The 13,471-nt window shown below is 37.2% G+C and overlaps 1 protein-coding gene across 1 annotated transcript; it reads left to right on the top strand.

Moving 5' to 3' along the window:
• The first annotated feature begins 841 nt into the window (after positions 1-841).
• On the top strand, positions 842-12,546 carry LOC103695922 (microtubule-associated protein 70-1-like). The gene is made up of 11 exons (XM_008777373.4): positions 842-1,298; positions 1,393-1,478; positions 2,223-2,288; positions 2,368-2,538; positions 3,852-4,022; positions 4,143-4,298; positions 4,453-4,599; positions 4,777-4,848; positions 4,979-5,509; positions 5,593-5,780; positions 11,993-12,546. Exons 1-11 carry the CDS (start codon positions 1,040-1,042, stop codon positions 12,030-12,032), a joined length of 1,887 nt encoding a protein of 628 aa, XP_008775595.2. The 5' UTR covers positions 842-1,039; the 3' UTR covers positions 12,033-12,546.
• The last annotated feature ends 925 nt before the right edge of the window (positions 12,547-13,471 follow it).

Below are 13,471 nucleotides of genomic sequence, written 5' to 3'. Positions count from 1 at the left end.
GTCAAAACAGAGCAACAAGAACTAAAATAACACGCGCTTATAGAGGTCTCCATGCGGATGAAGATCTGGCGTCAGCGTCGCTGCTTGAATCCATCCTGTCCGTTAGCGCGGGGCGTCGCAATCAAGAAGAGTGACGCTTTAGAAATTTTTACGAAATTATTACCGCTCACATTAGGATTCCTAAATAATATATATATATATATATAAATGGTTGCTCATACTGATGTAGATAAAGCTAGCAGAATCAAGAGAAATAAGATGACAAAGTGGTGGAGGAGGAACCCCTAGTATGTCGAGAGAATTTTTTTGGAGTATTGGGTATCAAAAGAGGCCACTCTATTCACCTTATGGTACACATGTATAATTTGTAAGACACTACAATTCTCGACCATCCAATGAATATTGCATAATAGAGGATTTCCATCCCTCCGCCATTCATCTCGTATCTAGTTGATTAGTGATTGAGTTTTTTTTAAGAAGGACACGCTCAGCTCTTAGCACCGGCCTCGTGTTAGGATGATATTTTCTCATGCTGCTCTGAGCTCCATCTTATGGCTGTTAATATAAAGGTGTTTAGTTCTTAAGTAGTAATCAATTTTGAGTTATGACTCATAAAATTTACATCTGCTCCGTCTTTATTATTGAAAGCTTCAATCTTAAGATGGCCTGAAAGTTCCCAAAAATGGACAATTGTAGGCACTATAACAGTATTGTGGGGTCGGACGTATCTGGCCATCCTGAATGAGGTGACCGTGGTAGCTTGGTGATTTCAGCAGCGCCCTTTCCACTACCTCTCCTCATTCACTGTAGTTTACTACAATACTCTCTCTCAATATATAAAGCGAGAAAAGAGGAGCTCTTTGTAGGAAAATAATATGTACGAATCGAAACCCTAGGGGCTCGCTGCGATCGGGAAGGAAGAACCCTAGTTCTTGGAATCGGAGCAGGGGGCCGGCATTTGGATTTCGTTGGATTAATTATTTCTTTTTCTTTTGTCGGTGTGCTGTGATTTGATGTGAGAGAGGGATCAGATCCGGGGATGGCCGATCTGAGCGGCGGCGCTGGCGGGGAGGGTCATGTGGCGGAGGCCGGGGGAGGAAATGCGGCAGCATCGTCGGCGGCGGCACCGGTAATACTGACGGCGTCGGCGTCGTTCAAGGGGGAGGGGAAGGCGGGGCCGGCGCTGAGGCGGAGGCCTTCGATCAAGCCGAGCTTGGAGGTGGAGGAGTTCATAAATATGCTCCATGGATCCGATCCGGTGAGGGTTGAGCTCAGTCGACTGGAGAATGAAGTCCGAGGTGGGAATGCGGTTCGATCCGTCTCTTTTTTGATCTTTTCTTGTTTCTTTTTCCTTTTGGGGCATTGAGGTGTTTTCTTGTTTGGTCTTTGCAGACAAAGATCGGGAATTGGGGGAGGCGCAGGCGGAGATTAAGGCACTCAGGTTGTCAGAGCGTGCCAGGGAGAAGGCAGTTGAAGAGGTGATTTCACCCTTTTTTTGGAATATTCGTCTTGGCGATTGTTCTGTTTCGTTTTTTTTTTGTAACTTCATTGTGGACTTATGATTCTAAATGCAGATTTAACTAAGTTTTTTCTTTTATTGACACTGTTGATTGATGCTTCTCCTTGTTCTCTTCTTTTGATGATTTCCATAAAATCGTGTTATAAATCAAATTGCAGTTTTTTTTTTGAAATTAGAGAGTGAAAAAGTGAGTTTTTTTTTTCTTCTTTTGATCTTGTCACTACTGGTATATAACTCTATGATTTTTTTTTGTTGGGTTTGATTATTAAGATCAAACAATATTTCAGTGCTAAAATCTGATTATTTAATATGTTATATTTTGTCTTACTTGGTTTCTATGCAGAATAATTAAAATGTCCGATAAAGTGCTCAAAAATATTGGTTCAATCTCTGATATGGGCTATTTTCTTGTTTCCCAATGATATGGATTTGGATCTCAACATAGCTTAAGCTGATTTTCAATTGACCACTAATTAGTTAGTGTTTCTGTTCCGTATGTTTATTTTGCGTTGCACTGGCAATATTTATCATACACTCCCAGTAAAGAACTTTCCAGCATCCAACAGTTTTATTGTTATTATCATTTTATTTGAACTAGATTTCTCAATCCTTTATTTTAAAATAGAGGGAAAAGGGACTTGTATTATTATTATTGTTATTATTTATTATGGGTTGCATTCTGATATTTTTCTTTCCCATTCAGCTTACAGAAGAATTGGCTAAGGTGGAAGGAAAACTAAAGCTAACTGAATCACTTTTGGAAAACAAGGTAGTCCATAACATTTTTTTTTGCTATAATTTTGGCTATCCATTTTTGGACAATTATTTATGATGAAGTGCTTTTGCAGAATCTTGAAGTTAAGAAGATAAATGATGAGAAGAAAGCAGCCTTGGCTGCTCAATTTGCAGCAGAGGCTACGCTTAGAAGAGTTCATGCAGCTCAAAAGGATGATGACATGCCCCCTATTGAAGCCATTCTTGCACCACTTGAGGCAGAGCTGAAGCTAGCTCGCCAAGAGGTACCATATGCTGCACCATCATGTCCAGCTGTTCTAAATCTCATAACTACCCAAATAACTTAGAACCCATTTTAGACCTATATTTGTTAACTGTTGCATTAAACCCACTCCTGCCAGACATCACCAAATTATTTGGAAAATCATAAGTTTAGTTGAAACTGTTACATGTCTATGTACTTTCTTTTTTCTTCCCATTGTCATGACCAATGGAGATAAATGCTTGAAGCTTTTAACTTATTGTTTGCTGTTTCATAGATTTGCTGCAAGATTTTTCGGAGTTTTACTGAATCCTTTCATTTTCACCAACCTCTCATTTTATTTTAACTATTTGTGCCCACTTTATTTTATGAGTGCAGCATATCTGTGCCCAATTGCCTGCGCCCCTGTATGTGGCTGCACTTCTAGCATGGTGATTAGCCTGTGTGGTGGAGGGCCATGCACTGCACATGGTCCCATGCATGAATTGAGTGCCCCTCGCTGCATGGGCATATCATGCATGCGCCACCGAGGAACCATGCTTTAACATTTTAGTTTTTAAACGTTTGTACTTTTTGCTGGACAACAAATGTAGTGAAGGTTTGTACTATCGTAAAGTGGTGGCTTGTCTTATTTGACGGGCACTTTGGATGTTTGTGTTTCTGGTTATGTTAGTTTTCTTTCTAATCTGCAGTATACAGGAGTCTTCTGTTTTACATTTAGAAAAGAAAAGATCTGTCATAACAATTCGATTTGATTTGGAGAGAGAAAATTGGGGAAGAAATAATATTTGTCAGATATGATAGAGATGGTAAGCCACTGGATATTATCTTTTTAATAGGATTTTTTTTAGTACTTGCCATCTACTAGTTATCATGTAATAAATTTTTCTATGTGAATTAATCAATTTCTCACCTTTTTTAATGTAGTTTAGATGTTTGTCCTACAGAGTTACCATCTTGGCGGACTGGTTTTGTTTTCTTTGTGTTTCTTGATTTTATTCTTCATTTGTATGTAGCAGAGGTGTGGCTTTGCAAGTAAAGTTTAAGCTGGTGATCTCCCTCCTACGTTTAAAAAAAAAAGGAAGAAAGGGAGAAGGGTTACAGAAGTTTTTGTCCATATTTGTTGATATCCTATTCTACATAGTTTTGTCATGAACTAACATCAATGCCTTTACCCTTCTACAACTTTGATATTTTGTAGCACTGTAGGATCATCTAGCCTGCAAAACGAGATCTTTTCACTAGTGGGTGAAGGGGTATCTGCCTGTAACATTTGCATACCAATAGGATATGTAGGAAGATGGTAATATTTTGACAGTCACTTCTTTTTTGCAGATTGCAAAGCTACAGGATGACAACAGGGCATTAGATCGTCTCACAAAATCAAAGGAAGCAGCTCTACTAGAAGCAGAAAGAACTGTTCAGATTGCACTTGCAAAGGCTTCTATGGTGGATGATTTACAAAACAAGAATCAGGAGTTGATGAAACAGATTGAAATCTGTCAGGTATCCTTCAACAAACCATTACTCTGTAACCTCTGAAAATATGGAGTGAGGATTGGGTTTTTTGGTTATGAAAAGTTAAAACAAATTTACTTTTCTATTTGTCCATTCTGCATTCTGTAGGAAGAAAACAAGATTCTGGATAAAATGCACCGCCAGAAGGTTGCTGAGGTTGAAAAGCTTAGCCAGACAGTAAAGGAGCTAGAAGAGGCTGTTCTTTCAGGTGGAGCGGCTGCAAATGCTGTTAGGGATTACCAGCGGAAAGTTCAGGAGATGAATGTAACATATCTCACTGCCATAATAATTATAGAGCTCGAGAAATTTCTTGAATCATTGTTGCTTTTGGTCTTTCATTAGAGCTTGAAAATGTACATAATGCTATTTCTCATCACTTATTAATTTTATGTTGATATATGCATATGTATTTGCTTAGGACGAGATGAAAACCCTAGACCGGGAACTAGCCCGTGCGAAGGTTACAGCTAATAGGGTTGCTGTTGTAGTTGCAAATGAATGGAAAGATGCTAATGACAAAGTAATGCCTGTTAGACAATGGCTTGAGGAGCGAAGATTCATGCAGGTAGGCAGTAATCATTGGATCAGTTATTTCATGGTCTAATTTTAAGGATGTCATGTTAGTGGCTATTTCTTACTTATTAGAATTATTCTCTTCTTTTAGTTAAGCAATTTATGGTAATTGTCACTCAATATGTTTCTTATGGAATATATATATCATCAGCCGTAACTTTTGTTACAGGGAGAAATGCAGCAACTTCGAGATAAGCTTGCTATTGCAGAACGCACTGCACGATCTGAAGCTCAATTAAAAGTAAAACACCTAACTATACCCTCATATCTCATAAGTATTTTATATTCTGCGAACTGGTTTTCCGAAAAAGCTAGTCGACATTTTATCTATAGTGATAATAGATGATAATTTATTCTTTTGAACTTCTCAGGAAAAATATCAGTTGCGACTTAAGGTATTAGAAGAGGGATTGAGAATGTCTGCAAATGGTGGCAGCCGTACCAGTGTAGAGGGAAGGAGTGTCAGCAATGGCCCTTCACGTCGCCAGTCCCTTGGTGGTGCTGAGAATATTTCCAAGAGTTCTCCTAATGGCTTCCTATCTAAGAGGCCATCTTTTCAGTTGAGATCTTCTTTGTCTAGCAGCACAAGTGCAGTACTGAAACATGCCAAAGGGACATCAAAGTCATTTGATGGTGGCACTAGGTCATTGGATCGTGGTAAGGTCTTTGCAAATGGGTCTGGCCTCTCACTGATCAAATCTTCTGATGCAACTAGAGAGAATGAGGCACATGGCAGTTGGAAGGAAAATCCAGATGAGAAACCCAGTGAACTCCCCAATGTTGATACAGATAGTAGCGTCTCTGGGTTGTTATATGACATGTTGCAAAAGGAGGTAATCACCCTGAGAAAAACATGTTATGAGAAGGATCAAAGCCTGAAAGACAAAGATGATGCAATCGAGGTACTTTTGGCATTCTAATATATAATGGTGCCACGCCTTTGCAAAACTTGTTTAATTTGTTGTGCCAATCTTTTGAGATGCAGATGCTGGAAAAGAAGGTTGATACATTGACAAAAGCAAAGGAAGTGGAGGCCAAGAAAAAGAGAAGGGAAGTAGCTGCTATGGAGAAGGAGGTGGCTGCCATTCGGGCAGAGAAAGGGCAAGATAACAGGGCTAAACGACTTGGCAGTTCCAAGGGTCCTGTAAATAGTTCCCAGCTGCTGCCAGGGAGGTATGTTGAAGAAATTGGTCTAATATTGTTGTGCATGATGTTACCTGTTAATTGGCCAAGTTTTAAAGAGCACTGTACACCACTAGTTTTCATTGATGACTCGGTGTTACCTTTTTTGCTGCATTTGCGGCAAGATCTGAATTTCATTTTCCTTGCTTATCATCACATATAACTTCAACCTCTTCTATCGTGGATGTTTATTTCACCCTCATAACTTTAATTTTCATGAAGATGTTTGATTTATGCCTTTTAGATGTGGCTTTAGTTTTAGCTGACCTCTTATTCTGGCTGATGGACCAGCACTGGCATGCATCGGTTCTCCTTGATGATACATCATTGAGGTTGATCCTTAGCTGCATATCAGGGCAAGTCAAAGGCCAATTATGAATTAATTTTAGTATGTGCCACCGATCATCAAGTCATTTGTCCACCAATGACCACAAATGTGTATGATGTGTTTTGTATGCTTATGTTTTTCCTACTTTTAAATGATAACAATCTGATTGCATACAATGTCAATTTTTTAAATCACTTGGAGCCTTAATTTCGATTAGATCAACTTTCAAGTTGCTTTTTGAATACATTCATTTACAATTTAGGATATCTATGTATAGAATCTGTTAACTTATGATTTTGAGTCCAGTGCAACACTTATGCATCACTGACATGATAGACTTATTAAAATTGAGTGCTCGACCTTTCTTCTTTCTATGAGGAAAGAATATACGAGAACGGTCCTTTTTCTGCACCAAATTTCCTAACTAAAATGTGAGCAGATATCGATCAGCTGCGATATTGTGTAGAGTCCACTTTCGAGGGTAAGGGTGATAATTTTCTCCATTGCAGATAAAAAATAAGACTTTACAATGTGCAAGTTGAGTTTCAGATTTGCGGTTGGAATGTGATACAGATTCAACAAAGCCCAAGCTAGTCCACCAGCATTAAATTTTGGACATGAATCTCAAATCTTTAGCTGTATCCCTAGTAGTAGGAAAGTTCTACTTATGGTTGCTTTCTTGCTTCAGAATCTCTTTAGAAACTCTGAAGTGACTTCCAAAGCACTTCTTTTTTCAAAATTTTTCGAGCAACCTTCATCCTGGTACCTTCAACTGGATCTGCTGCCACTCATAAACCTGCATCCGCACCTGCACCTGCTTCAGGTAACTAAGGTTGTACCACAGAGATACCGAGGGAAAACTATTACTTCCACACGCAAGGAAACCGACACAAACATTAGGGGCAGTGAATTTATAGACCTATCTACAGTAGTTTTTGACTCATGTAGCATGTGAGGATATTGAAAATTGTGTTCATGCTCAATCAAGATGTACGTCAATAACTCACGCATCTCCAATTCTTTGCCCAAGCCTTTTAATAGAGTGGGGGCCTTCAGTGTGAAGAGGCCTTATTGCTGGATGTTGGTCCTTTAAACTATCTAGAGTAGTGAAATAGGAGAACAACCATGTGGAAGCATTTAACTGGCATGAATGAGAAAAGCCTACACACTTTACATAAATACTTATTGTGTATATTGCTAAGTGGGCTAAGATTAACCTTGGTCATTCATTCAAGACCCTTAGGAAACCTAATAAAGTCCTTACCATAAAATGTAAATAGATCAATCTGTGGTAAGTAATCGACCAATTCTAAATGATAATACAGAATTGTCAAGATCTGCTCCCCACTTGGAAACAAGTGCTGATGTAACCCAAATTGGCATCGACAATAGTAGAATCAGCATCAAAAAAATATCTTGACATTGACTGTGGAAGCTCTAGAAATGCAGGACAAAATGTTCGATGGTTGACACTTTTCAAGTGTTGGTAGTGCCCTTTAGTATGACCCTTTATGTCAGGGCTGTTCAAAAGTACCTTCTTTTACTGAATGACCATGAGTATCAGTGATGGTGGTTGAGAAATTGACTTTTAGTTGAGCCCCTTGAACTGCTGCCCGTGTTTGGCAGATCAATCTGTGAGATATAGAAAGTAGAAACCTTGTCAATGATGCTTGTTTGTCCGTCATGATATTTACCTATTTAGTGACTCCTATCATACAAAATTCAGTTAATTGCTTCTCTGGATAAACAATTTTAACTTGCATCAATGTGGATTATCACCCATCTTAGTAATTATAGTGACAAGCAGCACTAAAGATAGCTAATGCATCTTACTCTAGTAACTCCAGATGGTGAGCATAGTTATTGACGTTCCAAAAAAAAAAATACTGCACGAGCCAATTTTCTTTTCCTTAACTATTAGTTTCCCATGGTAACCTCATTCCTTGAAGATGTCACAGCTAATCACCCTTCCTAAACAACATATGCTACTGATGGACATCCATTTACTCTTTTTATTTCGCTGCAGTATATTCAAAGTGACATGCTCATTGGTTTTCTTGTTGATGCCAATAAGAGTACTCATGTTGCAACTAATTGGCGGTAACCTAATGGCTCTGAATCTAGAGCATGTAGTGGTTCTTTCCAGATAATCCTGAATATGCTTCATCCTCAAGATCTATTGGATGGGTTACTGAACAGTAAGATCCAGGAAATGACAATGACTCAATGCCCATAGGTTATGATTTATCTAAAATTTTGGCTCTTATTATTTTGGTAATTGAACTCATATAACTAAGATGTTGGCAGATATGATATCAACATATCGGCAAAGATATTCTCTAACTTTTACTACCTCAACTGTGTTTATCAATTAATAAATTTCAAAATCAAAGCCTTAATACAGTTATTAATCCTCTTTTAGATGATATATGAATATCTCGGTTCCAATAATTTGGCCAAGATTTTGTGATATTTTGCTTCTTTTAGAAGTTCTCCAACCTTCCATCTTGGTCAAAATAAACCGATCTTCAATTCATCCGCCGGTCTCTCATCAAGGTGACCGATACCTCTGGATCTAAATGCATTGAGGGCAGTCTTTGGATGATTCTGCCCGGTCCGTGGGATTGGAAATGGTATTTCCAGAATTAAAAGACATGAGGCCCCACCTGGCCCATGTGAACTAGGCCTCCCCCAGCCCATGACTTTTGGGAGGAAAAAGGGCTGTGCAGGTTCTTTTTTCTTTCCTGCAGTGTCTGGGCCTCCCCATGCCCCCCCTCTCACCCCCGGCCGCCCTCTTTCTCTCTAATTTGCTGTTCCCAATCCCACAAATCCTTCTGGACAGTGCAGGAGCAAACTTTCTCACTCGTCCTTCATTACAAGCTGACTGGACCCCTTCTCGCCAACATCGTGTAGGAAATTGTTAAGTTCATTTTCCTTTATTGGCAATCAAACATTTGAGATGCCTGAACCTTCATATATGGATGAAGGATCTGGAGGTAGTACATGATGACATCTTCACAACAGCCTACTATCACAAACGAGTAACATATTGATATTCAAAGCAGCAAAATCCTTAACACACATCAGCTATAATGGTTGTTATTGGAAAATTTTCCCTTCTTCAATATTATACTATAATTTCTATATTAATGCTATTGAATCTATTTGAAGAGTTTTGTTTCTTAAATCAAAGCATTCACTTTGGAAATTGATAGTGGTCCTTATGACTGTAATTTCATATTCCTATATTTTTTTCCCAATCTTTTAGCTTGGTAAGTGTTACCTAGACACGTGCATCCAGCTCCAAAATCGGTGTGGACATGTATCCGAGTTGGATGCATATTAGTTACTTGGATACTTATGAAGTTTTGGATGGCCACCTTCTAAGATTAGAAGAGAGTTGAACTCTTTCAAAATGAGTTTGATCCTCAGTGTTGATGTTAGAAGTGAGTATCTATTCTATTTAGGAATTGGTCAAGGATGTAGGTATTTGAAACAATTTTGCAAAATATAGTTCTTCTCATATTCTTAAGTTAATTGGGAAGTTTAAAAGTGAATATTGATAGATCTTAACAAACAAAATTGTTTTAATAGTTTAAAGTTTAAACAGTATTTAAATGTATAAATACATCACATAGTTAAAATTATATTTTATCCTATGTATCCATGTATCCCTTTTTCCCTCTTGCTGAATCACACACTGGGATAGGCGTCCAAATCTAATTCTTGTATCCTGTGTCTGTGCAATACTGGTAACTGCTGTTTGAGACCATTACAGTAAAGGGTTATGGATATGGCTATTAGCTGTTACAAGATAAAGAATCCTTTAAAGCCATTAATAACGGTCTTTGAAATGCTTCATTCTATGATTGTTGTTTGTGAATAATGATATCACTCCAACCATATCTAAATATGTTTTCTTTTGCCCTTCATGGATGCTCCAATCAGTTGTATGAGCATAAAAACTCTGTAAATTTTCAGAAATCTTAAAAGACCAAGATGTTCCTCCCTCACAATTACTTCAACCTATTAGGAAAGTTTCAGTTGCTTTTATTTTTTTTTCTTTTTAATGCCAAGGCAAGTTTCAGTTAAGTTGAAACTCTAGAGAAAGCCATAGTTAACCAAAAAAGCTTAAGCTATTTGATTTATTTGGCTTTTTGCGATTTTTTTTTTGAAATTCAGGTCTTTGTTATCTCGGTAGAAGGACATCACACATCCATCCAATGTTGTTTTGTGTTCTTAGTTTTTGTCAGTAACCAATTTTTTGATGCACTTGGGAGAAAGTTTTCCAATTATGCTCTATGGGTTTTGTTTCTTGAACATTTGCATCCAGCTTCCAGAATCAATACTGGTTATATATCTGAATTGAGTATGTGTTAGACGCTTGATATTTTGATAATTTTGCAAAGTATAACTTGAACTATGAGTTCAACCCACTGCAATAATTACGTTAACGTGAGGTCCTGTTCTTTTTATAAATTGGCAAAGAATGTGAGTGCTAAAATAATTTTGCAAAATATCATTTTTGTAAAATGTTGAAGCTAATTGGGAAGTTTGAATGAGAAACATGTATCCTAGAAGACCTTAACCAATATTTTTTTAGTGTTTTCATTTGTACAACATTTAAATATTGTAATTAAAGTTACTTTTTGTGTATCCTTGAAGCTCTTTTTTTCTCGTTGAGTCAGACAGTTGGGCAAATTTTTGAATCTGATTGTCATGCCCATCCCCATGCAATATTATTTATGAAAAATTATTACTTATATGCAGATTAGCTTTCCGTATATATAATGTCCAGCTGTTAATGATTAAAAAAATTAGGAACCATGATTTGTTGTTCAAGGACTGGCACGTAATGCATATCATATTGTATCGTACTGTTGCATGATGCATTGGCATGTAAAATTATTTGACATTGCGAAAAAAAATTTGTTGAAGGCAAGCTAAGACATTCTAGAAACTATACATCTGGCATGCAGGATGCTTTTGAATTTTAATTGCTTTCTCATGAGGAATGTACACATGTTGAACAGTGGAATGTAGACTAGCATCTTGAGTTAAACTAAAGACTAATTGTTGTTACTGAACAATCGAATTACATGTATTATACCGTTCAAAGATATCAAACTCACAAACCAGTTCAGACTAGTTTAATATGTATGTGTGTATAAAATCAAAGACAAAAACCTTGAATTCTATATCGGATCAATACCTATTTTACTTATACTATTAAATTAAAATTAATCAGTGTTTTATGGGAAAATTAAAATGTCTTTAGATATTGTGTGGATAATCAAATGTGATTGATTTGATACGATTACTTACCAGTGGTAACATATTTCGTGTTCGCTGCAATACACTGTGATATGGGCTCGGATGGATTGATACACACTAATGCTGCCTGGTACACCAATGCTTCTATAAATCTTGCCTGCAACCTTGCAACACTATATATAGACTGGCCACTTAAATTGTTCTACTCATTGAGCCTTTTTGCTCATATTGCTGCTGCATGTTATGATTGTAAGCATATTATTCCTATGGATTAGGACCATTCTTCAAGTTACATAAATGATGCTTTCATCTTTCTCCTCGTTTTTGTTGCAATTGAAGTTTTAGCTTGATGGCTTAGGAAAATAAAAATTGTTAAATATTTCCGTCTGCCAATCCATGAAATTCATGGGCAGAAATGCAAACGATTTTTTTTTAGAACTCTTCAGGTATATAATAAAAGCATATAATCTTGAAGGCATAGGTTTAACTGTTAGCGGACATAATACTGTTTTCTAATATAAATTGATGTTTAGGTGTTAAAAATTTTGTTCCTTGATCTGTTTTAATTTCTAATGATACTGTGTGTTTTCTGTGAATTCAGAAATGTGCCTCGAAGTGGGTTGATGCGTCATTTTCAATGATTATATACCAAAATTGGATGTAGAAAGACTTACGGAAGAGGACTTGTTCTTCATTCCCTTGTTGTCCCTTATTTTCTTTATTGATTTTTAGATCAAGACCAGCATCTACGACCTGATCATCATCGATTTGTATGGGAGCATAATTGCAAGAAGAGGTCGTTCTGCATCTGACTCTTGACTGCTGTAGTGAATTAGTGGAAGTGATGCTGAAGTTGGCTAACCTTATGGCATGGCACGTTCATTTTGATAAGATAGTTCGTGTTTGTTTGTATAGGTTGGTGAGCGCTTGTTTTCTTCTCGTTTTGTAATTGTTGGCAGTGTTCTGGTTTCTTTTCTCTTACCAAGGTTGTGAATATTATTGTAATTTCAGATTAGTATTTGTGTTATTCAGTGTTCACGCAAAGTTGGGTTGGTGTTGATTTCGGCTGTGTGATTGCTGCTTAGAGTAAGAAAAGTTGGTGATATGTGATCATTTATCAGAAGTTGAACTAAATAAAATTTACAAGAAGTATTACGGCAGATATATAGGCAGCTTGAGCTTGTTTCATGATGTCTTTATCAAATGAGGTAACAAATAAATTCAGGGTTTTTAATGCCACGCTGACCCTTATTTTCCTTGTTATTGGCTGCATACCTTTTTTTGGCGAACTTTGATGTTTTCACCTTCTTTTCCTTGTTATTTGCTGCATATTTTTTTTGGCCAACTTTGATGTTTTCACATACACCTGAACTTTGATGTTTTCACTTGCACCTCTTAGTTTTGTTCGTCCATATGTAAGCCTCTCCTATGCTCGGACGTTGACGCCGACTAATTTGTGTTTTAGTGCGAGTTCTGTGCAGTGTATACGTCCTTTTTAGCAAACATCCAGCCATGCACAACCAAACCACGCGCTAAGGTATATATACACACTTTGGGAATGAGAAAACAATACGTTCAAAATTTAAGCAGATCGGTTGTAGAGTCCCATATTATAGTTGTGGTATGGTTGGCCACATAAGTTACTGTCTAATCAGCTGTACTATTATTTTCCTGTAGATGCTTGAAATCTCAAGAATTTAATGGTAATTTAAGATTGGTAAACTTTATGGAACTAAAGCTCATGAAACAGTCCACATGAGCAGTTAATCAGGTCCATAGTGCAGTTAATTTTATGGATTCAAGGCGGACTAGTACTTTTTCTGTATTTAAGAATATCAATATTTTCAATTTTGAGAATGGTCCACTCATCACCCATCACCATTGCACATTCTGCAAATGAAAACCTGTAAGTTGTCAAGATAATTTTGAGATAATACAACATAGTGCTCATTTAAAAAGTTTCTATACAACAATTTGGCATCATGCCGCCTCCAATTTAAAAAGTTTTTTCTTGCACATGCCATGTCACTGTCCAGACACCCAATAAAAGAAAGATCTTCCCATCCTTTAGGATTGTACA

Source organism: Phoenix dactylifera, chromosome 8 (assembly GCF_009389715.1).
Source record: "Phoenix dactylifera cultivar Barhee BC4 chromosome 8, palm_55x_up_171113_PBpolish2nd_filt_p, whole genome shotgun sequence".
NCBI classification, from domain to species: Eukaryota; Viridiplantae; Streptophyta; class Magnoliopsida; order Arecales; family Arecaceae; genus Phoenix; species Phoenix dactylifera.
This window is presented reverse-complemented; position numbering and strand designations above follow the sequence as displayed.